Here is a 24,057-nt window from a genome sequence, read left to right on the forward strand (position 1 = left end):
GTTAGTTGAGCGCCTGCTGAGTTCAGGGCTGTGGGTGTTGGCTAAGCGCCTGCTGAGTTCAGGGCTGCGGGCGTTGGTTGAGCGCCTGCTGAGTGCAGGGCTGTGGGTGTTAGTTGAGTGCCTGCTGCCTGGAGGGCTGTGCTGACCTGCCCCCTCCCTCCCTCTGGCCTGAGGTCACTGGCCGCTCTCTCCTGGAGCTGGGCCTGTCCCCCTGGCTGCTGCCTGGCCGGCCCCTCCCAGCCTGGCCCCCCCTAGCAGGTGTCTGCCATGGCTCTGACCCTGGGCTGGGAGGATGGCCAGAGTGGCCGCTGTGGCTGAGGGTGAGTTTTACTGGCTGGTTGAAGAGATGCTACTCAGCTCTGGCAGAGCCACCAGGGCTTCAGTCCTGCGGGTAGGACTGGGTGGGCAGGGGCCTTCCTGGTTCCCCACCCGGGAGCACAGGCCTCAGTGACCCCGGGTCGCCTGCAGATGTGGATGAGTGCACCTCCAGCCGTGGCGGCTGCGAGCACCACTGCACCAACCTGGCCGGCTCCTTCCAGTGCTCCTGCGAGGCCGGCTACCGGCTGCACGAGGACCGTAGGGGCTGCAGCCGTGAGTCTCCCGCCCTCCGCGGAGCACCGGCCTCTGCCTTCTCAAGTTTGCCCCAGCTGACCCTGTGTCCCACAGGCCTGGCCCACCCCACCCCCACCTGCCTGGGGTCCTTTGCCCCCTGGCCTCTCTGGGCCAACACACCTCAGAGGCTCTTGGGCCCTTGGGGACCCACTGAGGTCCTGCCTCTTCTGAGGGCCTTGTGGGGGTTGGGGACAGTGGGGTGGGGGAAGCTGGTGAGACAGGCATCCTCCCGGAGCCCAGCACCTGTCCTGACCAGGTGAGAGAAGGGACCAAGACCTAAGGTGATGTTGTCCCTGGGACTGATAGCAGCTGCTCCCACCCCTACCCCTCTAGGCCCCAGAGTCCCTAGAGTTGGGATGAGGCTGGGGGCAGAGGGGCCGGGTTCAGGTCCTCAGGGCCCAGAGCCGCCTTTTTCCTGAGAAGGAGCGTCGGGTGCAGCTGGGATGACCCCTGGGACCAGGCTGAGGAGGTGGGGGTAGTGGAGGCAGTAGGAGGGTGGTGGGGGGCCCTGGGGTGGGGCTCAGGCCCAGCCCTACCCGCCGGGGAGTCGCTGGAGCAGGCAGGTGGGTGGCAGGGGCTAAGGCGCCTCTGTGTCCCTGGCAGCCCTGGAGGAGCCGGTGGTGGACCTGGACGGCGAGCTGCCTTTCGTGCGGCCCCTGCCCCACATTGCCGTGCTCCAGGACGAGCTGCCGCAACTCTTCCAGGATGACGACGTCGGGGCCGATGAGGAAGAGGCAGAGTTGCGGGGCGAACACACGCTCACAGAGAAGTTTGGTGAGTGCGGGCCCAGCCCCCGGGGGCTCCCGCTCGCAGGGCCGGCAGCCAGCGACCCCTCGGGCTAGGCTGACATCCAATCAGAGGTTGGGGACGTGAGGAAGGACCCCTGCAATGCCATGTTAGACCAAGGCCCAGAGAGGTTGAGCCACTGGCTCAGTTTGCGCAGCTCGTGCGGGCTGAGCCGGGCAGGACCGGGCTCACAGCTCCCAGGTTAGGGCTCCTTCTGGCCCCAGCATCTGTCCCCATGTCACCCTTTGGGGGCCGTCATGGGCCAAGGATGCCCCTTATGCCCATTCCCTGGCCTGAGGGTCTGAGCCGGGCCTCTGTGCCTGCTGAGGCCGGGGTCAGGCTCTGAATCCCCCCATCCTGGTCTGCCCCCAGTCTGCCTGGATGACTCCTTTGGCCATGACTGCAGCTTGACCTGTGATGACTGCAGGAACGGAGGGACCTGCCTGCCGGGCCTGGATGGCTGTGATTGCCCCGAGGGCTGGACTGGGCTCATCTGCAATGAGAGTGAGGCAGCTGGGCAGGGGCTGGGGGCTGGAAAGGGGCCTCTGAGCCCCAAGAGCTGGGGACAGCCCTTTGAGCCCATTCAGTTTTACTCCTGCCCGCTGGCCCTGGGCAGGGGACTCTGTGCAGAGCCATTCATTCATCCATTTGTTAATTCCTTTGATAAACATCCCCTGACTGTCCACTCTATGCCAGGCACTGTTCCAGGCAGTAAGGATTCCCTGGGAACAAGCAAGCCAAAGTGTTTGTCCTTCCTAAATATCAGTCTTCACGGTCCAGCAACAAGCAAGCCAGCAAATAACTAAGACAGTGAGGGGTGTCTGCTGAAGGGCAGCTAGCAGGTGGGGTTCCTCTAGCTCAGATGGCCAGGGACCTGTCATAACTGTCAGTGAGGCTCTGCCTGTTTGAAAGAGCTGGTTCAGAAGGAGGAGACTCCTCTCTCTGCTGGTGTTCAGAGAGAGGAGTCAGTGATCGATCAGTGATGTCTGCCATGAGCATGGCCGGGGTGATGTGGTACAAGTGCCATCATTTTATCTCTAGGCAATTGCTTCTAAACTCAGAGCCTCCAACCCTAGGAAGGGGTCTCAGAGTGTTGTGCTGGCTGGTGACCCTGACGCTTCCCTGTCACTCTTTGTAGCTTGTCCTCCGGACACCTTTGGGAAGAACTGCACCTTCTCCTGCAGCTGTCAGAATGGTGGGACCTGTGACTCTGTCACGGGGGCCTGCCGCTGCCCCCCGGGTGTCAGTGGAACTAACTGTGAGGATGGTGCGTGCAGCCTCTTCTGGTGCTTCTGGAATTACCCCTGGGCTGTAAGGGAAGTGGGAGACATTACCCCTCCACGTCCTCCTTGTCTCCTTCCTCCCACTGGAGCAGGGAAACTGCTACCAAACTTTTCCTAGACTCCCTTTCCTTCCTGCCTCCCTGTCTCCAGAGCTTTAGGCTGTGCTTGAGAGAGAATGAGGCCCTTGAATGAGAGGGGTATTGCTTTTTCACTGTTGCTCATTTTCCCAGGGCCTAACTGTAGCAGATGCTAAGACTTTACAGAGCAGCACTTTTGGAATGGGTTCCCTTGAGAGGCAGTGAGGTCCCTGTTCCTGGAAGCATTCAAGTAGAGCTGGTGATGGCTGGGTGAGGTTTGCAGAAGGGATTACTTGGGGGCCAGTGGCTGCAAGGGATGATGTTGACTCCCTTATTAACTCTGAAGTTTCAGCCTTTCTGGAGGAATTAGTCCAGAAAATGTTTCCCAGGTGGCTAAAGGTTCATTTTTAAGTCTTCAGACTTCATCATTTCTGCCTCTTTCCATGGAGAGTGCAGCTAACGTATCATAAACTTTCTGCCTTTGTGAGAGGAAGACAGCCAGCCCTAGAACCTGTCCCCCAGGTGGCCCCGTGAGCTTTCCTGGCTGTATGTGCTGGGCTCTGCAGGGCTGGTTGCCTGGTGGTGGTGGGGACCCCAGGCAGCCGCACAGGGCTTCCTACCTCTTCCCTGTCAGCGTGCCTCCCTTCCCCACTTTGTCTGCCCTTTCTATTCTACAGGGGGCTGGGGAACCCCCGTATTCATTCCTGGGTGCTGCACCCCTGGGATCGTGCTGTACCCTCCAGGCTGCCTGCAGCGTTGAGGGGTCACCTCCCCTTCTCTAGGCCTCTTCTTTCTGTCTCAGCCTCCGCCTGCTTCTCAGATGAGGATGTTTGTCTTTGGATTCAGGGCCAGCCTGGATAACGCAGGGCTACTATGGCAAGTGCTGTTGTAAGAAATGCAACTGTGCCTAGTCTCCAGGTCCTGGGGACTAGGACGTGTATGTAGTTGTGGGGTTACCTTCAGCTGACTACCGCCTTCAGTAGGAGGAAGGACGTGGGGCAGGACCCAGCCAGAGGGAATTGTTTGGGGAAGAAAGGCGAGGACCTTTCTAGCTCTGGGGCCACCTGCGGCTTGGGCCTGGGACCTTGTCTACTGGGGCCACGTGTCCTTCCTGCTTTGAGGTTCTGAGATCAAGCTTAGTGACCACCATGGGACAGAAGTCAGGCGGCTCCTGATGGGGGCCAGACTTTGGGGAGAGTGGGGCGTGAGCTTTGTGCATCTCTCCAGTGTGGGCCGAGGAATGTGCTCTTCAACCCGCCCTTGCCACAAACCCTGGGGGCAGGGGATATAGGGGACAGACCAGCCAGGGCAGACGGCCACATCCAGAAGGCTCACCTAGTGCCCTGGCGGGGGCTGCTCCCAGCTCCTGTGCTGGGCCCTGGGCCCCCGAGCATCCTCCCACATGGGGGGACCACATGTGGTAGGCTGGCTGCCACCAAGGTTCTCATGGAGCCCTGCTGCCCCCAGGCTGCCCTAAGGGCTACTATGGCAAGCACTGTCGCAAGAAATGCAACTGTGCCAACCGGGGCCGGTGCCACCGCCTCTACGGGGCCTGCCTCTGCGACCCAGGGCTCTACGGCCGCTTCTGCCACCTCAGTGAGTCTCACTGCCCCTTCCAGTGTCCATGGTGGTGGCAGCGGGTGGAAGGGATGGTCTATGTCCTGGTACCTGTAGTCTGGGTTAGGATGAGGCTATCGGGGCCCAGTCAGGTCACCCACTGGGATGTGGGTCTGGGGTCCGCCCTGAGTCTGTGGACTCCAAGCCACATCCTCTCGACTGTGACTGTGCTGGCATCCAGGGCGTCTGTGTGGATGGTCCCCAACCTTGTGCCTCCCAGCCTTGATGGGTGGTAGGGCTGCAGATGAGGGCAGGGCCAGGCCTTTTGCAGAAGCCTCCGGGGGATGAGGCCTATCTTGGCTTTTGGAGATTCCTGGCAGCAAGGCCAAGCTCTGAGTCCCTGGTGGGGTCACCCATCCCTGGGGTTCAGACACTCAGGGAAGGGGCGGTGGGCTGCAGGGGGAGAGGTGGAGGAGGACAGCTCCCTACATGGTCTTGGCTGTCGTCCTGGCTGACCCAGGGCTGGTGGAAGCGGTCTGGGAGGGCGGGGCTTCAGACAGGAGCCCCCCTCAACGGTTCTGTGGGTGCAGCCTGCCCGCCGTGGGCCTTTGGGCCGGGCTGCTCGGAGGAGTGCCAGTGTGTGCAGCCCCACACGCAGTCCTGTGACAAGAGGGATGGCAGCTGCTCCTGCAAGGCTGGCTTCCGGGGCGAGCGTTGTCAGGCAGGTGAGTCCAGGCATGGGGTCTGGGGGGGTGCGCCAGGGTCGGCTAACCCCACCCACCCCTCTCTCACGCCCTGCAGAGTGTGAGCCGGGCTACTTTGGGCCGGGGTGCCGGCAGGCATGCACCTGCCCAGTGGGCGTGGCCTGTGACTCCGTGAGCGGCGAGTGTGGGAAGCGGTGTCCCGCTGGCTTCCAGGGAGAGGACTGTGGCCAAGGTGAGTGGCCGGCCCCTGGGGCCCCCGGCAGTCTCATTGTGGGGTGTAGGCTGCCTGCCTGGCTGGAGGGTGGGCTTCAGAAGGGCTGCACAGCTGTCACTATCGGCCCCCTTAGCCTAAGCCCAGGTGGCGCCTTGCTGCCGGTGTTTCCTTGACGGCCTGTCACGTAGCAGTGGTGCGGCTGCTAGTCTGAGTCCGGTCTGCTCAGGGCAGGAGCTGCTGTCTGCCCAGGGCCTGACCCAGAGAGGGGCCAGTTCCTCTCCAAACTCCTCCCTGGTCCACTCGCTTCTTGCTTGACCAGAACAGACTGGGCTTCTCTCAGAGGCCGGGGCAGCAGCTCCCTCCTCACATGTGAGCCGGCAGCAGAGGCTGCCCCTGCAGGTGGCGGTTCAGAGAGTGGTCTGGGTGCAGTGCCGGCCTGGGGTCGTGGCTGCAGGCCCCTGCACGTGGATGCTTTGGCCTGGGTGTGAGCAGGCACAGAGCCTGGGAGTCCCACGCTCACATAGCAGGCAGGGGAGGAGGCTGTTAGGAGCTGGCTGAGAGATGGACCAGCCGAGTCCATGCTTAGGTATTCCTGGGAGACCCGGGGACCAGCTGCCCGACGCGATTCCAGCCCAGCGTGCATGGGGCTGGGGGGCTTTGCCAAGAGGGCTGGGAAGGTGGGGGTGTCCTGGCTGCCCCGGCTTGCACTGGCGGGAGGTGCAATGACCAGGACAACGGCGTGTGGTCCTGGCCAAGCAGAAAGCTGACCAAGCTGGTCTGAGGCTCAGCGGGATGGTCACTCCTCAGTCTCATGACCAGGATAGGAAATACCCGAGTGTGTCATCGGCTTATGAGGGGAAGGAAGACGCCCTCGGCATGAGTAACGGAGCTGCCGCAGCGGCCGCTGACAGGGCCTGGGCAGGTCGGAGCCTCCCTTGGCGCGGCGCACGCTGTCCACGCCCATTGGCCGGGAGAGACGGGAGCCACGAGGGCCTGCTGTGTGACCAGCATGACCATGGCCTGGGCTGGAGGGAGAGCGAGAAGCCTGGTGCCAGCCCCCTCCTCTGCCTCCCCTGGGGCCAGCCCCCTCCTCTGCCTCCCCTGGGGCCATACTAGGGGGCTCTCTGGACTCAAGCCCCCCCAGCATCGGCCCTTCCCCTCCCCACCTCCATCTGGGGAATGAGAAGGGGTCTGCAGAGGGAGCAACGTCCACCCAAGGACCCACCAGCCAGCTCTTAGGCCACCCTGGTCCCAGCCACTAAGGGCCGGAGCACTCTAGGCCAAGACTCCTGACCTGGACTGGCAGAAGCTCTGTGGTCTCAGGCCGGCGTGCAGCAGCTCTGAGCGCCCACTTCCCATCTGTGCACAAGCCCTAGGGCTTCATCAGTGCACGGACATGGGACTCAGCTCCTCCTGACTCCCCGGCATCCCCTCCCCACCCTTCCTCCCGCTCCCCACCCCCAAACGTGTACACACATACATGCACACACCACTTACACACACATACACACACACACACACACTGCTTACACACATACACATGAATGCAGGCAGGTGCATGCAGACACACACCAGCAGCTCACCCTCCCCTGATGCCTGTGACCCTCCTTCCAGTCCCTGCTCTCTACACCAGAGACAGTGAGCAGGCCTCGCCAGAGAAGCACCTCCACCGCTCCCGGAGCCCCCAGTTCCTGAGAGGAGGAAGGCTCCTCCCCTGCCCCTCCTCTGCTCCTCCTCTGCCCCTTCCCCTCTTTAAGAGCCTGTGGTGCTCCGAGGATAAGCCACAGGCGATGACATCCGAATGTTGATAGAAAGATCAACACCCTTTATAAAGATAACATCGCCTCTTGTTGGGTCTGGAAACTGTTCCTGCCCAGCACTCATCTGCTCCAGTTAGTGGAGGGGGGTTCCCTGAGGCCACCCAGCCCTGTGCACACTGCCCAGTGCCCTAGGGCACGGTGAGTGCCAGGCCTGTAGTCCCAGGGACGTGCCTGTGTCCCTATGGGTGGGTGCCCCTGGGGATGGGCCCTGGTGACAAGGGTTCACCAGGGTGTGTCCTCAGGGCCTCAGCGGGTCAGGCCTAGTGCTCCGCCTGTATTACCGGTGCTCCTCCCCAGGCAGGGCACATCCTGGCTCTCAGCCCCGCTGTGGGCCTTCTGACACGTGGGCTCTGTGGATCTTTGGCGTGCAGCACGGGGTCTCTGTCAACTGCCTTCTTGGGGCTGCTGTGATGCCGTTGTGAGCCCAGGGAGAGGTTTAGTTCCAGCAGCAGGCAGGGCGTCAGAGTGGCTGCGCCTCGCTGGGGGAGGCAGGGAGGCTTCGCTGCCACCCGAGCTCCCGGCCAGCCTCATGCTCTGTTGTCCTCACCAGAGAGGCCAAGGCCGGGCCCTTAAGGGCAGGGCAGGCGTGGGAGGGCAGAGGAAAGCTCTGCCAGGGAGGTCACTCCAGGGCTTCCAGCACCCACGGCTCTGCCAGGCCATGGGGAGCAGCCCCCGCAGGCCCTCTCCAGGGGTCCCGATCCTCAGCCCTCACGTTCTCTCCCCAGGTCCCCCTTCCTGGGATGCTGTGACTCCCTGGCCTCTGTGCTCCCTGGGGTCTCATTCATCTGCCGGGTGGAGCAGGGGGGACCCTAGGCCTCCAGGAGGCCCCCTGCTCTCCCCATTCCAGCCCCATCCCACAGGGAAAGGGCAGTGACTCTGGGGGTGGAGTGAGTGGGTGCACAGCCTCCCCAGCCCTCGGGCCGAGTCCCTGGAGGGGCTCCCAGCTGGGTGGAGGGGAGTGGGAGAGACTGGATCAGCATCGCCAGGTTGGACCGGGGACACACTGGCCTGACCAGGACAGGTCCTCTGGTGACTACGGTGGCGGAGGAAGAGCAGGCCCTACCTCGGGCTCCCAGGAGCTCTCCAGGGTCCTGGACGGCCGAGGGATCTGCTTCAGCCTTTCCCAGGCTGCCCCAGCAGCCCTGCCCCTCCCCTCTCCTCCCATCCGTCAGCTCCCCTTTCACCCCTCCCTTGCCTGTTCCTGTGACCTGCCTGGCCACTCTGGGGACCCCAGGTGTGCTCAGCAGCCCCGCCCCCGGGGGCTAGAGCCAGAGCCCTTGTGAGGAGGTGCGGGGGGCACACTCGCCAGGAGCCCATGTGAGGCACGGGGGGGCACACTCGCCAGGAGCCCATGTGAGGAGGCACGGGGGGCACACTCGCCAGGAGCCCATGTGAGGAGGCACGGGGGGCACACTCGCCAGGAGCCCATGTGAGCAGGCGCGGGGGGCACACTCACCAGGAGCCCGTGTGAGGCGCGGGGGGCACACTCTCCAGGAGCCCATGTGAGCAGGCGTGGGGGGTACACTCTCCAGGAGCCCGTGTGAGGTGCGGGGGGCACACTCACCAGGAGCCCATGTGAGGAGGCGCGGGGGGCACACTCACCAGGAGCCCCTGGGGGAAAGGCTCTGGTCAGTCCACTCCACGTGGTGCGGCTGAGGCCCCTCATGCTTCCTCCTGCAGAGTGCCCGGTGGGGACGTTCGGCGTGAACTGCTCGGGCTCCTGCTCCTGTGGGGGGGCCCCCTGCCACGGGGTCACGGGGCAGTGCCGGTGTCCACCGGGGAGGACCGGGGAAGACTGTGAGGCAGGTGAGTGTCAGCCGCAGCCCCAGTTCCGCCTCCCCAGGCTGCAGGGCTCCGAGCTGGTGGGGCCCTGAACTGTGGGGGCCCCAGCCCTGCGGATCCCAGGCCCGTCTATAGCAGGTGTGAGAGCTCACAGTGCACTCCCCTGGGGTAGGGAGGGGGGTTCTGTGGCTACCCCACCAAGTTCCTGGGGCCTCCAGGCTGCCCTCTCGGGCTGCTCCCTCTCTGCATGAGGCTCCGTCTCTAACGGGCTCGGCTCCTTGTGTTGCCAGCTGAACGGTGCCTGGGGCTGGGGGTCCTCTACTGTGGGTGGGCACCCCCGCAGCCTGCAGCACCAGGAGGCGCCCGGGCCCTCTCCCCTCCCCGGGGCAGGCTGAGATGGTAACAGTGGTTCCGCCTCCTCGGCCGTGGCTCCAGGGGCATCGTGCCATGTTATGTTGATGTGTTGAGCAAGGGCAGCTTGGGCACTGACTGGCCATGGGGGTGGGCACTAGATTGTCCCGAGGGCCGCTGGGGGCTGGGCTGCCAGGAGATCTGCCCAGCATGCCAGCACGCTGCCCGCTGCGACCCTGAGAGCGGAGCCTGCCTGTGCCTCCCTGGCTTCGTCGGCAGCCGCTGCCAGGACGGTGAGTGAGCTGGAGCCGCCCCTGAGCCTTTGACCTGGCGTAGGCGGCCAGGCCCCACTCACCCTCTCTCGCCTGCCTGTAGTGTGCCCAGCAGGCTGGTATGGTCCCAGCTGCCAGACAAGGTGCTCTTGTGCCAATGATGGGCACTGCCACCCAGCCACCGGACACTGCAGCTGCGCCCCCGGGTGGACCGGCTTTAGCTGCCAGAGAGGTACGGGGGCCCTTGGCTTGCCCTTTGTCTAGACATCCCTCCTTTCCTAGCCCCTGGAGAGGCCTCCGCCCGGGGCCCCCGAGGACTAGGGGCTTGCAGGAGGCCGTGCCCCAGTCCTGAGACGCCCCTGTGCCTGACTCGGCTGTGGTGCCCGTGGCCTGCGCTTGGGCCTGCGCTGGGTGACCCTGAGTTCTGTTGCAGCCTGTGATACTGGGCACTGGGGACCTGACTGCAGCCAGCCCTGCAACTGCAGCGCTGGCCACGGGAGCTGTGATGCCATCAGTGGCCTGTGTCTGTGTGAGGCTGGCTACGTGGGCCCGTGGTGCGAGCAGAGTGAGTCCTGGCCCTGCCTTTGGCTGCCACCCTCCTGAGTGCACACACACAAAGCCTTTGGCCGTATCCCTCCTGCACGCACACACATGAAGCCTTTGGCTGCGCCCCCTCCTCCTGTGCACCTGCGCGTGCGCACACACACACACACACACACACACACACAAAGCCCTTGGCAGTACTCCCTCCTGTGCGGACACACACACGAAGCCTTTGGCTGTGCCCCCTCCTGTGCGCCCACACACCCACCAAAACGTGCAGGCACACACATGCGCACTGCGGCTGGGCCCTGGCCTGGCTTCCTTTGCCTTCCCTGAGCTTTCCCAGCCCCCACTGCTCTGCTTCACAGCCTGGACCAAGGTCCCACCCTCTCACCGACCTGCACCAGGCTCACTTGGAGCTGCAGCAGGAAGGGGCAGGGCCTGTCCCCCACTGTGGGAGGCCTGGCACCTGGGGGATGGAGAAGGGGTCTGCTTAGGACTGAGGCTGGTATCCCTCAGTGTGTGCCCCCGAGGCTTGGTTGGTGGAACTGGGGGAGGCCTGGGTTGGGTGTCCTAGGGGCAGCCCCTGGGGAGGTTCCCATCCCTAAAGCTGATGCCTGGAGCTCCCTCAAGCCTCGCATGGCCCCATCTGGGTAGGGGATGAAGCATGTGAGTGAGCCCGCTCTCCCTTGGGCAGGAAGGGGCTTCTCATGAGCCAGGCCTGTCCCACAGTCCTGGGGATGGCGGCAAGGCCCGGGCACGACTGGGTCAGGCTCCTGGCCCTCTGGCTGACTGTGGGCCGGGGCCGCATATCTCAGAGTGTCCCCAGGGCCACTTTGGGCCTGGCTGTGAGCAGCGGTGCCAGTGTCAGCATGGAGCAGCCTGTGACCACGTCAGCGGGGCCTGCACCTGCCCGGCCGGCTGGAGGGGCACCTTCTGCGAGCATGGTGAGCTAGGGCACAGGTGGGGGCTAGGCTGGGTGGCCTCCAGTGTGGGCTCCTCCACATCACTGCCCGCTGTCTGCAGCCTGCCCAGCCGGCTTCTTTGGATTGGACTGTCGCAGTGCCTGCAACTGCACCTCCGGAGCTGCCTGTGATGCCGTGAATGGCTCCTGCCTCTGCCCCGCTGGCCGCCGGGGCCCCCGCTGTGCCGAGAGTGCGTGAGGTCCCTGCTCAGCCCAGGGTGCTGCAGGAGGGGGTGCCGGGTCCTCTGTAGGAGACTCCCTCCTGCCACCTGTCCTGAGTGTCTGAAGCTACCAGGCAACCCCCCTGAGAGTGATGCTTTGCTCACTCGGGCCAGAGCGTTGGTCGTTTTTTGTGGCCACTCTGCTGAGTGGGTGGTCTGAGCCAGAGGGAGGGGAGAGTTGGCCACAGCAGCCGAGGGGACCCCGGCAGATCTGCCCAGCTGGCTGTGATCTGCTGCCAACCCCTGGGGTCCTGCCCACCCCCGGCTCTGACCAGCCCTCTCCACCTGCAGCCTGCCCAGCCCACACCTACGGGCACAATTGCAGCCAGGCCTGTGCCTGCTTTAACGGGGCCTCCTGTGACCCTGTCCATGGGCAGTGCCACTGTGCCCCTGGCTGGATGGGGCCCTCCTGCCTGCAGGGTAAGCCACACCTAGGAGTCCAGGGACCAGGGTCCAGGCCTGAGCGAGGGTGCTGGCCTCTTGCGGGGCCCACAGGACACTTGGTGCCTGGGGGAGGGAGGAAGGGGCTGTTAGGACTGAGGACCGTGCCTTTCACCTGTGCCCCTCTCCAGGCAGGGATGGTGAGTCAGGCTGGGCTGGCGGGTCATCCTAGAGGCAGCACCCTGCAAGGTCCCTGACCCCAAAGTCCAACATGGGGCTGGAAAGTCAGACAGACCCTGTGGGGCCAGCTGGCTGGGGGATGCAGGTTGCTCCCTCTTCCCTGGCCCCAGCTTGCCCTGCTGGCCTGTACGGCGACAACTGTCGGCATTCCTGCCTCTGCCAGAATGGAGGGACCTGTGACCCTGTCTCAGGCCACTGTGCGTGCCCAGAGGGCTGGGCCGGCCTGGCCTGTGAGAAGGGTGAGCGCTGGGCGGCAGAGGAGGGACATACTCCAGCATGCTTGGTGCAGCCCCGCCTGCAGGCCTAGGAGGGCTCCCGGGTCAGGGGGCAGCGCCCTGGGGTGTGGGCTTCAGCTCTGTGTGCAGGAAGCATGGGTCAGGGTCTCCTGGGCCCAGGAGGCAGGACCCTCACCCTCGTGCCTGCCTCTGCTCCTGTAGAGTGCCTCCCCGGGGACGTCGGAGCTGGCTGCCGGCACAGCTGCGGTTGCCTCAACGGGGGCCTGTGTGACCCGCACACGGGCCGCTGCCTCTGCCCAGCCGGCTGGACTGGGGACAAGTGTCAGAGCCGTGAGTGGGGCGGGGCAGCAGGGGGGTCTGCAGGCCCTGCTGGGAAGGGGTGGCATCAGCCTCACTGCAGGGCTGAGGACTGTGCCCGGTTTGGGGCCTCACCAGGGGACCTGTTGTCCTGTGAATGCAAGAGTTGCCGTCGGAGCACTAAGACCCTGTTGGGAGGGTCTCAGCCTAGGAAGCTGGCCTGTGGGGACAGAGTGCTGCTGCTTTGCCTTGGCAGGGGTAGCCCCAGCCAGCCCTGTGGTGGGTGGAACGGAGGATGCTTTGCGGCTCAGGGGGCCATTCCTGTTTCCTGCATGCAGAGAGGGGCCCCTTCACCCCTTGTCCTGGAGCCTGTGCTGGCTGGGGGCCTCCTGGCAGTGGGAGTCTGGCTGTGGCTGCTGTGCCGGCAGGGCCTGGTCCACCCAGCGGGGCCTCAGCCCCTCCAGAGCCCAGACATGCAAGGGCAACACTGCCTCATTCCTCAAAGCCCTGGCCTCCCACCCAAGCCCCTAACACCAGCCCCTCTTTCAGCAGAGGCGCCGTCCCCACTGCTTGGGGTGCAACTTGGGCGGTCCCTTGCTCAGGTCCGGAGCCTTGGGTCTGCTGTCTGAGGGAGGCCTGGGCACTCGGCTGGCCTCAGGGTTGTCGCTGGCTCCCGTCGCCTCAGTGCTGAGCCCCGGCTGCTGTCTCCCGGCTCCTTCGCCTTCCATGGGGCGGGGCTGCCAGAGGCTGAGCTCTCAGCCCTATCTGTCTGGTCCCTGCAGCCTGTGCCAAGGGCACATTTGGGCCTCACTGTGAGGGGCGCTGTGCCTGCCAGTGGGGAGGCCCCTGCCACCTTGCCACCAGGGCCTGCCTCTGCCCTCTGGGGTGGCAGGGGGCTCCAGGCGTGAGAATGGTGAGCACAGCCCCCAGTTCAGCCAGCATTGGGTGGGTCGTACCCACAGCACCTGCTCCGGGCCTCTCCTGGCCCACAGATCCCCACGGGCCCCTCCTAGAAGCCTCTGCAGCCCTCATCTTTCTGCAGCCTGCCTGCGGGGCTGGTTTGGAGAGGCCTGTGCCCAGCGCTGCAGCTGCCCGCCTGGCGCTGCCTGCCACCACGTCACTGGGGCCTGCCGCTGTCCCCCTGGCTTCACTGGCTCTGGCTGCGAGCAGGGTAGGTGCTCCCAAGCCCCCACCCCGAGGAGCGACTGGGCAGGGGGAATCCAGAGAGGCTGCCTGTTCCTTGGCTGGGCTGGGCCAGGACCGACCCTGCCTGTCTCCACCCAGCCTGCCCACCCGGCAGCTTTGGGGAGGACTGTGCGCGGATGTGCCGGTGTCCCGGTGAGAACCCGGCCTGCCACCCTGCCACCGGGACCTGCTCATGTGCTGCTGGCTACCACGGCCCCAGCTGCCAGCAACGTGAGTGCTGCCCGTGCCCACCCAGGGGCTCGGGAGTCCTGCCTGGCTTGCTGGGCCCCAGTTCCCCTGGTCCCTGGGAAGGCCCTCATCTGAGGGGTGGAAGATGGAGGGTGTGGGGGCCTCACGAGAGCTGCCTTGCTGTGTTCAGGGAACACTGGGGAAGCCTCCAGCCCCAGCCCCTGCAGCTAGCCCCTCTCCCTGCAGGATGTCCGCCCGGGCGGTATGGGCCAGGCTGTGAACAGCTGTGTGGGTGTCTCAACGGGGGCTCCTGTGATGCGGCCACGGGGGCCTGCCGCTGCCCCGCTGGGTTCCTCGGGGCGGACTGCAACCTCAGTGAGTGGCTGGTGGCAGCAGGGCTGAGTGGCGCCTCCTGTGTCTCCAGGGTAGGGCCAGCCAGCCTGCAGGAGGATGGCCCCCGACTGCCCACCTCCCTGCCCTTCAGCCCCCTCTGGCTGGGCCTGGCCCCAAGTGGGGCTAAGCCAGAGGGGCAGAAAGGACCTGCAGCGCTGGGGGTGTCTATGTGGCCCCAGGTCCCACAGGCTTCTGCTAGCTCTGCCCCTGCACCTGCTGTGCCCGGCGACCTGCGCCATGTCTGCCAGGGACTTGAGCACAGCCAGGCACAGAGGTCAGCCAGGCAGCTCAGCTGTGGCCAAGCATCCTGCTGGGAAACGGGCCTCTTCCCTCAGTCATGCAGGGACTTTCCCCTTCTGGGACCCCGGCAGAGCTGGCAGGGTGGGCGGGGGTGGCAGTGAGTCACTGCAGAGCAGGCGGCAGTGGCCTGGCCCCCAGCAGGCCTGCGGGTGGAAGGGAGATGCCAGGGTAGGTGCATGAGAGTTGGCTGGCCCCACCGTGTCTGGGGCAGACCCAGGGTCCCCTCACCCCATCCCATCCTGTCCTATCCCCACTCCGGGGTTGACCGGGCAGGGAGAGAAGGGAAGCCAGCCACGATCACCACTTCCTCCCCGGCAGCCTGTCCGCAGGGCCGCTTCGGCCCCAACTGCACCCACGTGTGTGGGTGTGGGCAGGGGGCGGCCTGCGACCCTGTGACCGGCACCTGCCTCTGCCCCCCGGGGAGAGCCGGCGTCCGCTGTGAGCGAGGTGAGTGTTCACTCCGGAGGGCATGCTCACAGGCCCTTCACAGAGATGTCACTGGAGTAGCCGTGGGGACGCTGGAGGGGTGGGCCCAGCCCAGACACCCACACATGCTGGCTGCCACCAGCTCCCCACTTGACTCTGGGGCTGAGACGAGAGTGCTGTAGCTTGTGTTGACTACGCTGCCCTGCTTGGGGGAATGGACCGTCCCATGCCACCCCTGCCCCTACCTCGACACTCAGCCCGAGGCTCAGGCCACCCAGTGACCCCATCCTCATAGAGGTGGCCGTGGGGGCTGCAGGTTCCTACCCAGCGCCTGCCTGGCCCCTTGCAGAAGGGATTGGGTGGCTGTCTTCTGCCCGAGGGTGGAGTCCTTCTGGCCCTTTCTGCCAGGCCCAGGGCTCAGGGACCAAAGTGGAGGTGGGCCTAGAGCACAGTCAAGAGTAGAGAGATGGGCTGGACCCAGGGGACAGGTGTAGTGGCTCCTGCTCGGACAGACCCAGTGCTCATGAACACAGCCACAGCCTCATGGCCTGGTCCCACCCTTAGTCTGCATCAACGGACTGGCTGCCCCCACAGCAGTTCTTGGCCTTCTGGGCTCATTGGGAGCCTGTGGCAGCAGAGGGTTCAGGATCCCAGGGCTTAGGCCCCAGCTGGGATGTAGCTTGGCCCCGCTTCACTCCCAGGAAGGATAGTGCCATCAGGCTGGTCATCAGGCATCCGGCTGTAACAGCAGGGCTACAGCCAGCCACCTCTGAGCCCACGGCAGCCCAGCCACGCTACTTCTCAGGCCTGAAGGATGTGCACTCACTCCCACGCGGGAGACAGCTGGTTCACAGTAGGCCGCTGCCTCCATGAAGCCTTCTGTGAACCCCTTCCTGCAGGCTGGGCAGCCGCTCGCCCAGCCCCTTCATGACTGAGCCACCCTCAGTTCCTAGACCAGGCCTGGCACTTGGCGGCCTGAGATGACCAAGGAATGAGAGGATGCGGCTGGTGCCACTCCCTGGCATGTGCCCACCCAGCAGGCAGAGACTGGCACTGATGGGCCTCAGGAAGCATTTACCGAGTGACTGTCAGCCTGTGGGGACATGTCCCCAGAGGGAGCCCAGCCCTCGGCCAGAGCTCCAGGCAGCACCTGCCTTCTGTCCCCAGGCTGCCCCCAGAACCGGTTTGGCATGGGCTGCGAGCACACCTGCTCCTGCAGAAACGGGGGCCTGTGCCATGCCAGCAACGGCAGCTGCTCCTGTGGTCTGGGCTGGACGGGGCGGCACTGCGAGCTGGGTGAGTGTGCAGGGCCAGCGGGACCCCAGCATCCCCTCAGGGAGGTGCCCTGGGCTGCCATAGGGCTGGGCAAGGCTGGTGCCGAAGGACTGCCCACCCCGCCCTGCCCACCCTGCTCTGTCCCCAGCCTGTCCCCCTGGGCGCTACGGAGCCGCCTGCCGTCTGGAGTGCTCCTGCCACAACAACAGCACGTGTGAGCCTGCCACGGGCACCTGCCGCTGCGGCCCCGGCTTCTATGGCCAGGCCTGCGAGCACCGTGAGTTGGGGGCCTGTGCAGCTGGGCTGGGGCCCCTTTGAGGCACTGTCCACTCCTCCTGTGTGGGTGATCCAGGCAGCAGTGAAGTGGTGGGGAGGTGGGGAGCCAGCAGCAGTGGGGAGGGACAAGGATGGGCAGGAGGGGGCTTTTCACGGGCCCCTGAATTGGCGGGTTTTACTCACTCTGGGCAAACTGGACATTTCTGCCACCGTGTGCCCTTGTCTCGTGGTAACCGGCGTCCTTCAGCCTGTCCCCCTGGCTTCCACGGGGCTGGCTGCCAGGGGGTGTGCCAGTGTCAACATGGAGCCCCCTGTGACCCCATCAGTGGCCGATGCCTCTGCCCTGCCGGCCTCCACGGCCACTTCTGTGAGAGGGGTGAGTGCTTGGTGCCTCCCTGAACCCCCGCTCCCTGGCCCCATCCCATCTGGGTGCAGGACAGGAGGGGGACACTGAGCCCACTGCCCCCACCAGGGTGTGAGCCAGGTTCATTTGGAGAGGGCTGCCACCAGCGCTGTGACTGCGACGGGGGGGCACCCTGTGACCCTGTCACCGGTCTCTGCCTTTGCCCACCAGGGCGCTCAGGAGCCACCTGTAACCTGGGTGAGTCTGGGGTCCTGCCCAGGAAGGGCGTGGGTGTGGGTCTCCATCAGTGACCAATATTGATTGGTTGGGCCCTACCTGTGCAAGTCCTGGGCTGGGCACCAACCCCTCCTGTTGCCTCTGCACCTGGACTGTGCCCCCTGGGGGGGCTGGAGTCAGCTGCTGGGACATGCGGTACCAAGCATGGCCCTCCTGCTGGAGCGTTAGGCCAGGCCCTGCCGTGTGGCCCCCACAACGTCCCAGGAAGGCCATGGTCATGGGAGGGGGCTCTGGTTGGGTGGAAAGACTTCCCTGATCTGCCAGCCTGTGGATGGGGGGAAATCAAGGGGGCTGTGGCCCCTCCAGCCCAGAGGGCCCCACCTGAGGATAGGAGGGGCTCACGGGCTCACCTGAGGATAGGAGGGGCTCACCTGAGGATAGGAGGGACCCACCTGAGGATAGGAGGGGCTCACCTGAGGATAGGAGGGACTCACCTGAGGATAGGAGGGGCTCACCTGAGGATAGGAGGGACCCACCTGAGGATAGGAGGGGCTCACCTGCTGGGGCTGCTTACCTGGCCTTGTGGCTCTCAGGCCTGTTGTGCCCTGAGGGGGCATCCCTGAACACTGGCTCCTGTTTGCCCTCCTGGGGCGGGGCAGGAACTCGGTGGTGACTCTGGACGTGTGCCTGGGGCCTGGGCTTTCTCATGCAGGAGCTCACTGGCTGCAGAATATAGCTGAGGAAGGCAGGGCAGGGACTGTTTACTCCTCAGGGGAAACCGAGGCCCAAGGTCTTAGCTCCCACACACACCCAGGCGGAAGGCTTCACTCCACCTGGGCTCTGCCGCGGGCCCCTAGGCCCAGGCTCCTTGGCGCGGGGAAGGCAGGGATGATGCTCAGGTTTGTCTCCCGCCCCCTCCGCCTTGCAGATTGCAGAAGGGGCCAGTTTGGGCCCAGCTGCACCCTGCACTGTGACTGCGGGGGTGGGGCTGACTGCGACCCTGTCAGTGGGCAGTGTCACTGTGTGGATGGCTACATGGGGCCCACGTGCCGGGAAGGTGAGCTGGGCTTCCTGGGGAAGGGCGGGAAGGCACCATCCCCCAATCAGCCTCAGCTGCACCCTGGCAGAGGATCCCTCTCTCACCCACTGCAGAGTTGGCTGGGTCACCCTATGGCTATTCAGACATAGCAAATGTCATCTGTCCCTGCCCGGTACCCAGAGTGTCACTTGGCTTCTGATGGGTGGAGTGTGAGCTTCACAGTCACTTAACCAGGGGACAGGGGTGGGCAATGCTGCCAGCTGGAAACAGCCCATCCTTCCCAGCCCCAACAGCTGCAAGGGTGGGCTGCAAACTGCACCGGGGGCCTGAAGAGGGTCATGACCCCATGGCTGGGCTGGACCATCCACAGTGTGGATGGACGCTGGCCATCCCTGCCCCTCCTGCCCCCCATACACGTGCACCAGGGTGTGAGGGTGTGTCTGTGCACGCACATGCAACAGTGCGAGCAGCAGGGTGTGTGTGCATGTGTGCCAGTACATGTGTGTGGCACCCAGTGTGTGCCAGTCCACGCACGCAGTCCTGCACGGGCAGCAGGCACCTGTGCGTGCCAGTGCCTGTGTGTTATGTGTGCATGACTGTGTGAATGTAGCCAGTGCGTCTGCGCAATACTGCATGCATGTGCGGCAGGGGGCACAGGCGTGTGTGCCGGGCATGTGTGAGCGTGCTCCAGCACCTGTGTGAAGGTGGCTCCTTAGCACCACCTTCAGGACCCTGAGGCTGCCCTGGAATGTGCTTTCTGCCTGCAGGCAGTGCTTTTGGGATGCCCCCACCCCTCTGGCCAGCCCAGACTTTGCTGCCCGCCCCCCACGCCGCACCGTGTACCCCCCAGCGGTGTTGGGAAAGGTTGTCTCTGCAGAGGGAAGTGGGAGGCAGGCTTGGGGCCTGTGCGGGGCAGGACATGTAGGCGGGGCAAAGGCGGGGCGCCAGGCTGCAGGCTCTGCCTTTTGGCTAACTGGGGATTTCACACTTGGGGTCCTCCGCTTGGAGGCCCCCAAATAGTCTTGACTTTGCGTATGTGTGCATCTGTTTGTGTCTTTCTAAGGCAGTCCTGGCTGCAGATTGCTCAGAGCCTTAAGACAGGGGAGCCCCCATCTCGGTGGAGCGGGGCGGGGCGAGGAGAGGAGGGGCGGGGCAGCAGCCTGTGCGCTGGTGCGGGGACAAAAGGCTGCCCGGCAGCGGCATCTAGTGGTTATCTGTGGTACTGCACCGCCGGCTGCCGGCACCTGCGCTGGGTGCCGGGTGCCGGGGGCAGTGCCTTGGCATTGAGCTGGAGGCCTCAGGAGCTTGGGGCCCCATGGGCAGTGTCTTGCTGGGCGTGGGGAGTCCTGGGTCCTGCGCCCTCCCCTGGAGTGGACTTGGCTTGGCGTTCGGTAAAGCCCCTGATGTCGCGGGTAGTAGAGGCTTGAAGGGGCTGAGAGCTTTCCTTTGGGGAGAGGGAGAGCCCCCCCCCGCCCAGCTCCCGCCCCCGTTCCTTCCCCGAGTGCAAAGGACTGAGAAGGGAAGGAGACTGTGCGGGGGAAGTGGAGGTCCCTGAAGGCTTGGATGGGGTCACGCCTTGCTGCCATTACTGTGGCTCACTCAAGGCTGGGGGTACTAACGTGGCCTGCTCTCTCTCCCCTCCAGGTGGGCCCCTCCGGCTCCCTGAGAACCCGTCCTTAGCCCAGGGCTCAGGTAAGGGGTGTGGGGAATGTCCGTGGGCTTGCCAGGAGGGTGGGTTATGGCAAAGTCAACGAAGAGTGCTTAAGTATAATCTGGGCCCCACAGGGCAGCGGCTGCACCCGGGGCCTTGGGCCCCAGGAATCTGGAGCTCAGAGACCAAGGCTGGGGCCAGAGCTGGGAAGGACAGGCTGGGAAGGATGGGTGGGCCCCGCCCTACTCTGCTGGGCTGAGCTGCTGAGGGGAGGGGTGGGAGGGAGAGGTGCCAACCCAGAACCCAGTCTGTTTTGGGAGCACCCACCCCACCCTGGACTGGCCCTCTTTTCTCCTTTTCCCCAGCGGGCACACTGCCCGCCTCCAGCAGACCCACATCCTGGAGCGGTGGACCAGCAAGGCACTAGTAGAGGCAGTCCCGTGGAGCCCGCCTCTCCAGTCCCAGCCAGAGGGGACCCAGGCGTTTGGTGACCACTGAGAAGGACACTTCATGGGCCCAGAGCTCCTGGTACTGCCCTTCCTTTGAGGGCCGTGGAGGGCTGTGGACAGCCCAGCAACCTGTCGCTCTTGGAGGCTGGTGTGGCCTTGAGGAGGGAAGCCTCGCATGGCCGCTGGAAGAGAGGCGCCTCCTGGCCTGGCTCTGCAGAACCCAGGGGCACGCTCTGGGCCTGGGCTGAGGAAGCCCCGCTCTCCCCGCGGCTCTGAGTCGGACTGAGGACAGGTGTGGGCGCCAGTGTGGGTGCAGGCACAGGGCCACTGTCCTCCATGCAGGCTTTTTGGTGCTAGGCCCTGGGACTGGAAGTCGCCCAGCCCGTATTTATGTAAAGGTATTTATGGGCCACTGCACATGCCCGCTGCAGCCCTGGGATCAGCTGGAAGCTGCCTGTCATCTCCTGCCCAATCCCCAGAAACCCTGATTCAGGTCTGCAGGCTCCTGTGGGCTCACCAGGCTGCTGGCTCCGGTACCATGTAAACCTAGGAAGGTAAAGGAGCAGGCAACCTCCTCGTGGCCTATGTGTTTGCTGCATTACGTGGACTCTGTGTGGGCTCCTCCCTGGGGCCCGGCCAGCATAGCGGTGCACCCAGGGACCTCCCAGTGCACCCGGGCCCCTTTGCAGGGGTGGGGGTGCCACACAAGTGAAGAAGTTGGGACTCATCTCAGTTCCCAGTGCTATTGAGGAGAACGCTGGGGCTGCATTCATTACCGCTGAGACCCAGAGACTGGCTGTTCCCGGAGAATGGCCCAGGGGGAGGAGGGCTGGTGTGGAGGGGCAACCTGGACTGAGGCCGAACTCCCTTGGGCTCACCCCACCCACCCCTACCTGAGCATCAGCAGTGTGGGGAGGGCAGCATCGCAGGGGCAGGGACTCCCTGGGTGAGGACAGACCGGCCCTCCCGAGCACCTGGCACTCATGGGCTGAGGCTGACTTCTCCTGGAAGAAGGGCCCAGAGTGGATGGAAGAGGCAGAGGGTAGAGGTGGTGGCTGGGGGCTCCTCTGCAGAGTGGGTTGGCCAATGGAGAGGGCTGCACTCACACCGCAACACAGGACTCTCTCTCCCTTAAGAAGGCCCCCTTAGGGTCTGAGCTGCCGCCCCCATCACCCTAAAACCAGCCAAGGTAGCTGAGGCCCCAGGGCAGACGATTTCACCAGCAGGAGGAGGAGGAGTCCAGTGAGCTTGGTTGCTCACAGACAGCAAGGGAGCTGTCACAGAGGAAGCTGATGAATGGACCGCTGTGGGGAGACTTTAAAGTAAAACAGTGATAAGGGAGGGCAGGATGGTGGGGATGCAGAAGCAGCAACCAGAGAGAGACGGACTGGGGTGCAGACGGAGTGTGGAAAACACACACCTTGAAATGAAGTATCCAGCAGATGGGGTGAGTGGATACAGCTCAGGAGATTCTCCCAGGAATAGCAGGGAGGCGTAAAGAGAGACAACGTACAGAAGATAGATGAATGGAAATGGGTAAGGGAGGTGTTCATTCACATCCATCTAACTGCAAAATACAAAAGTAAGAAGTCATTGACATGAAGCAGCGATGACCAAGACGTTCTCAGATCTAAAGGTGAATGATCTCAGTCAGCCTGGAAATGCACAAGGTGGAAAAATAACATAAAAAAGCCATAAGACCTTGAAGAACATCAATGTCAAAGATAAATTCTAAAGTCCCAGAGAAAAAAGAATGGGAATCGAATTGACCTCAGACTTTACGTGAGAAACACGGAGATCCAGAAAACTGTGATGTTCCATCCTCAGAGTTTGAAGGAAATATTTGAAGGCTGAATTTTACATCCAGCTAAACTATCAAAGGCATGCAAAGTCCATGTTATTCTTAGGCCTTCAAGGCCTCGGCCATTTTTCTACAGAAAAGCCTGATTTAAAAATGCTCTTAGAGACGTTCTCCAGCCAGAAGAGAAAGAAGCCAGGAGGGTGCTCTGAGATATTCAGTCACCACAGTTCCCAAATGGCCTAGGAATTCAGAGAGTCAAAATATCACCATTACTCCCCAATGGGAACCCCTGACAGTCTCAGCATGGTGTGAGGGTGTGGACGGGGGGCCTGGCAGGTACCAATCACTCATCCCGCTCAGTGAAGACACAGTGTTCAGCTACGGAAGCCATAAGGCAGGCTGAGCTTCTGCCCATCCGGAGGAAATCTCAGCTATCCAACAGCAGTCAGGAGCAGAGGAAAATAAAGCAGAATAACTAGAAAACACGCTCACAGATCCTAATGTTAACGGTTACAAATGACGATGGAAAAACAAACTCCTGACCATATATTATATAGTTTCAAGCAGCAAGAAGGAGGATATTGAACATTCTCAACACACATAATAAACGCTTGAGATGATGATATGCTCATTACCCTGATTTGATCACTAGACATCCCATGTATGAAAACATCACTGTGTATCTGATGAATATCTACAATTATTAGTTGTCAATTAAAAACAGACTAGACTGCATTAAAAATATACTAAATAGTATTTTTACTATAAAAGACATGCTTCAAAGGGTAGAAATACAGACATGCAGAGTAAACCAAAGGAGAATTGGGGCAGGCGTTTGAATATTTCAGGGTAAGAAGCATCGTAACAGTCTGTAAATATACATACACATACACGCACCCAACAACGAGGCTCGAACATTCATCCAGCAGTGATGGATAGAGCAGGTAGAAATAAATCGCTGTCATGGGTGATTTGAACGTGCGCTTTACAAAAACCAATAGTTTAAGCAAGTAAGACATAGCAATGATAACCTGAATAAGCTTGGACACACATGGTACATCTGTGTTTATACTTACATGTTTACTGTGTTCACATACACACACCTTTTCAGCTTAACAATATTTATAAAATTACGGGGTACACATGCAGTTTTGTTACATGGACATATCGTATGGTGGAAGAGTCTGGGCTTTAGTGTTACCATTACTGAATAGTGTACATTCTGCCCATGAAGTAATTTCTCATCCCTCCCTCCCACCCTCCCACCCTTCCAGTCTCCAATGTCTGTTATTCCCCTCTCTGTCTGTACACGTTATTTAGCTCCCACGTATAAGGGAGAGCATGCAGTATTTGACTTTGTTTCTGAGTTATTTCACCTAAGATAGCGGTCTTCAGTTCCATCCATGTTGCTGGAACAGTCATGATTTCATTCTTTTTCATGGCTGAGTAGTCGTCCATGGTGTGTGTGCATGCAATCCTGCATGTCCGTACTACATGGAATGCAGATATATATATGTATATGTAAAATTCACACATGCGTGCACACACACACACACCTCCACACACATCTTTATCCAGTCATCCACTGATGGACACAGGTTAATTCCATATCTTTGCTAGTGTGAACAGTGCTGTGATAAACACATAAATGTGAGCATCTTTTTGATATAATGAATTCCTTTCGTTTGTGCAGGTGCCCTGTGGTGTGATTGCTGGATGGAATGGGAGTTCCATTTTTAGTTCTTTGAGAAAAACCATAGCATTTTCCATAGAGGCTGAGTTCACGTTCCCACCAACAGTGTATATGCATTCCCTTTTGTCTGCATCCTCAACATGTTACATTTTTGCCTTTTTAATAATAGCCATTCTGACGGTGTGAGATGATATCTCATTGTGGTTTTATTTTTATTTTTTGAGACAGGGTCTCACTCTGCCACCCGTGTTGGAGTGCAGTGGCGCCATCTCGACTCACTGCAACCTCCGCTTCCAGGGTTCAAGCAATCCTCCCACTTTAGCCTCCCAGGAAGCTAACTACAGGTGCAAGCCACCACGCCCAGCTAATTTTTGTATTTTCTTTTTGTAGAGATGGGATTTTGCCATGTTGCCCAGGCTGGTCTCGAACTCCTGAGCTCATGCGATCTGACTGCCTCAGC

General features: G+C 62.3%; 1 protein-coding gene across 26 annotated transcripts in view; it reads left to right on the forward strand.

Annotated features, from left to right (window-relative positions):
- The window catches only part of MEGF6 (multiple EGF like domains 6), a 124,270-nt gene extending 101,624 nt beyond the window's left edge, over positions 1-22,646 (forward strand). For 7 of the 26 annotated variants that reach the window (XM_055350398.2, XM_004024542.5, XM_055350532.2 and 4 more), the window contains 27 exons: positions 469-591; positions 1,216-1,386; positions 1,771-1,902; positions 2,537-2,665; positions 4,226-4,354; positions 4,906-5,040; positions 5,117-5,251; positions 8,734-8,859; positions 9,348-9,479; positions 9,562-9,690; positions 9,892-10,023; positions 10,820-10,948; positions 11,028-11,156; positions 11,478-11,606; positions 11,918-12,046; positions 12,245-12,373; positions 13,383-13,511; positions 13,625-13,756; positions 13,961-14,089; positions 14,726-14,854; positions 16,001-16,129; positions 16,257-16,385; positions 16,632-16,760; positions 16,857-16,985; positions 17,893-18,021; positions 19,648-19,695; positions 20,020-22,646. In XM_055350398.2, the coding sequence (XP_055206373.2) occupies positions 469-591; positions 1,216-1,386; positions 1,771-1,902; positions 2,537-2,665; positions 4,226-4,354; positions 4,906-5,040; positions 5,117-5,251; positions 8,734-8,859; positions 9,348-9,479; positions 9,562-9,690; positions 9,892-10,023; positions 10,820-10,948; positions 11,028-11,156; positions 11,478-11,606; positions 11,918-12,046; positions 12,245-12,373; positions 13,383-13,511; positions 13,625-13,756; positions 13,961-14,089; positions 14,726-14,854; positions 16,001-16,129; positions 16,257-16,385; positions 16,632-16,760; positions 16,857-16,985; positions 17,893-18,021; positions 19,648-19,695; positions 20,020-20,081 (3,392 nt within the window). In that variant the 3' untranslated portion in view covers positions 20,082-22,646. The remainder of the gene's footprint in view (positions 1-468; positions 592-1,215; positions 1,387-1,770; positions 1,903-2,536; positions 2,666-4,225; positions 4,355-4,905; positions 5,041-5,116; positions 5,252-8,733; positions 8,860-9,347; positions 9,480-9,561; positions 9,691-9,891; positions 10,024-10,819; positions 10,949-11,027; positions 11,157-11,477; positions 11,607-11,917; positions 12,047-12,244; positions 12,374-13,382; positions 13,512-13,624; positions 13,757-13,960; positions 14,090-14,725; positions 14,855-16,000; positions 16,130-16,256; positions 16,386-16,631; positions 16,761-16,856; positions 16,986-17,892; positions 18,022-19,647; positions 19,696-20,019) is intronic. The other 19 variants (XM_063703301.1, XM_063703313.1, XM_055350732.2 and 16 more) reach the window with 8 other exon arrangements.
- Positions 22,647-24,057: the final 1,411 nt, after the last annotated feature.

The sequence above is a fragment of the Gorilla gorilla genome, chromosome 1 (assembly GCF_029281585.2).
Source record: "Gorilla gorilla gorilla isolate KB3781 chromosome 1, NHGRI_mGorGor1-v2.1_pri, whole genome shotgun sequence".
NCBI classification, from domain to species: Eukaryota; Metazoa; Chordata; class Mammalia; order Primates; family Hominidae; genus Gorilla; species Gorilla gorilla.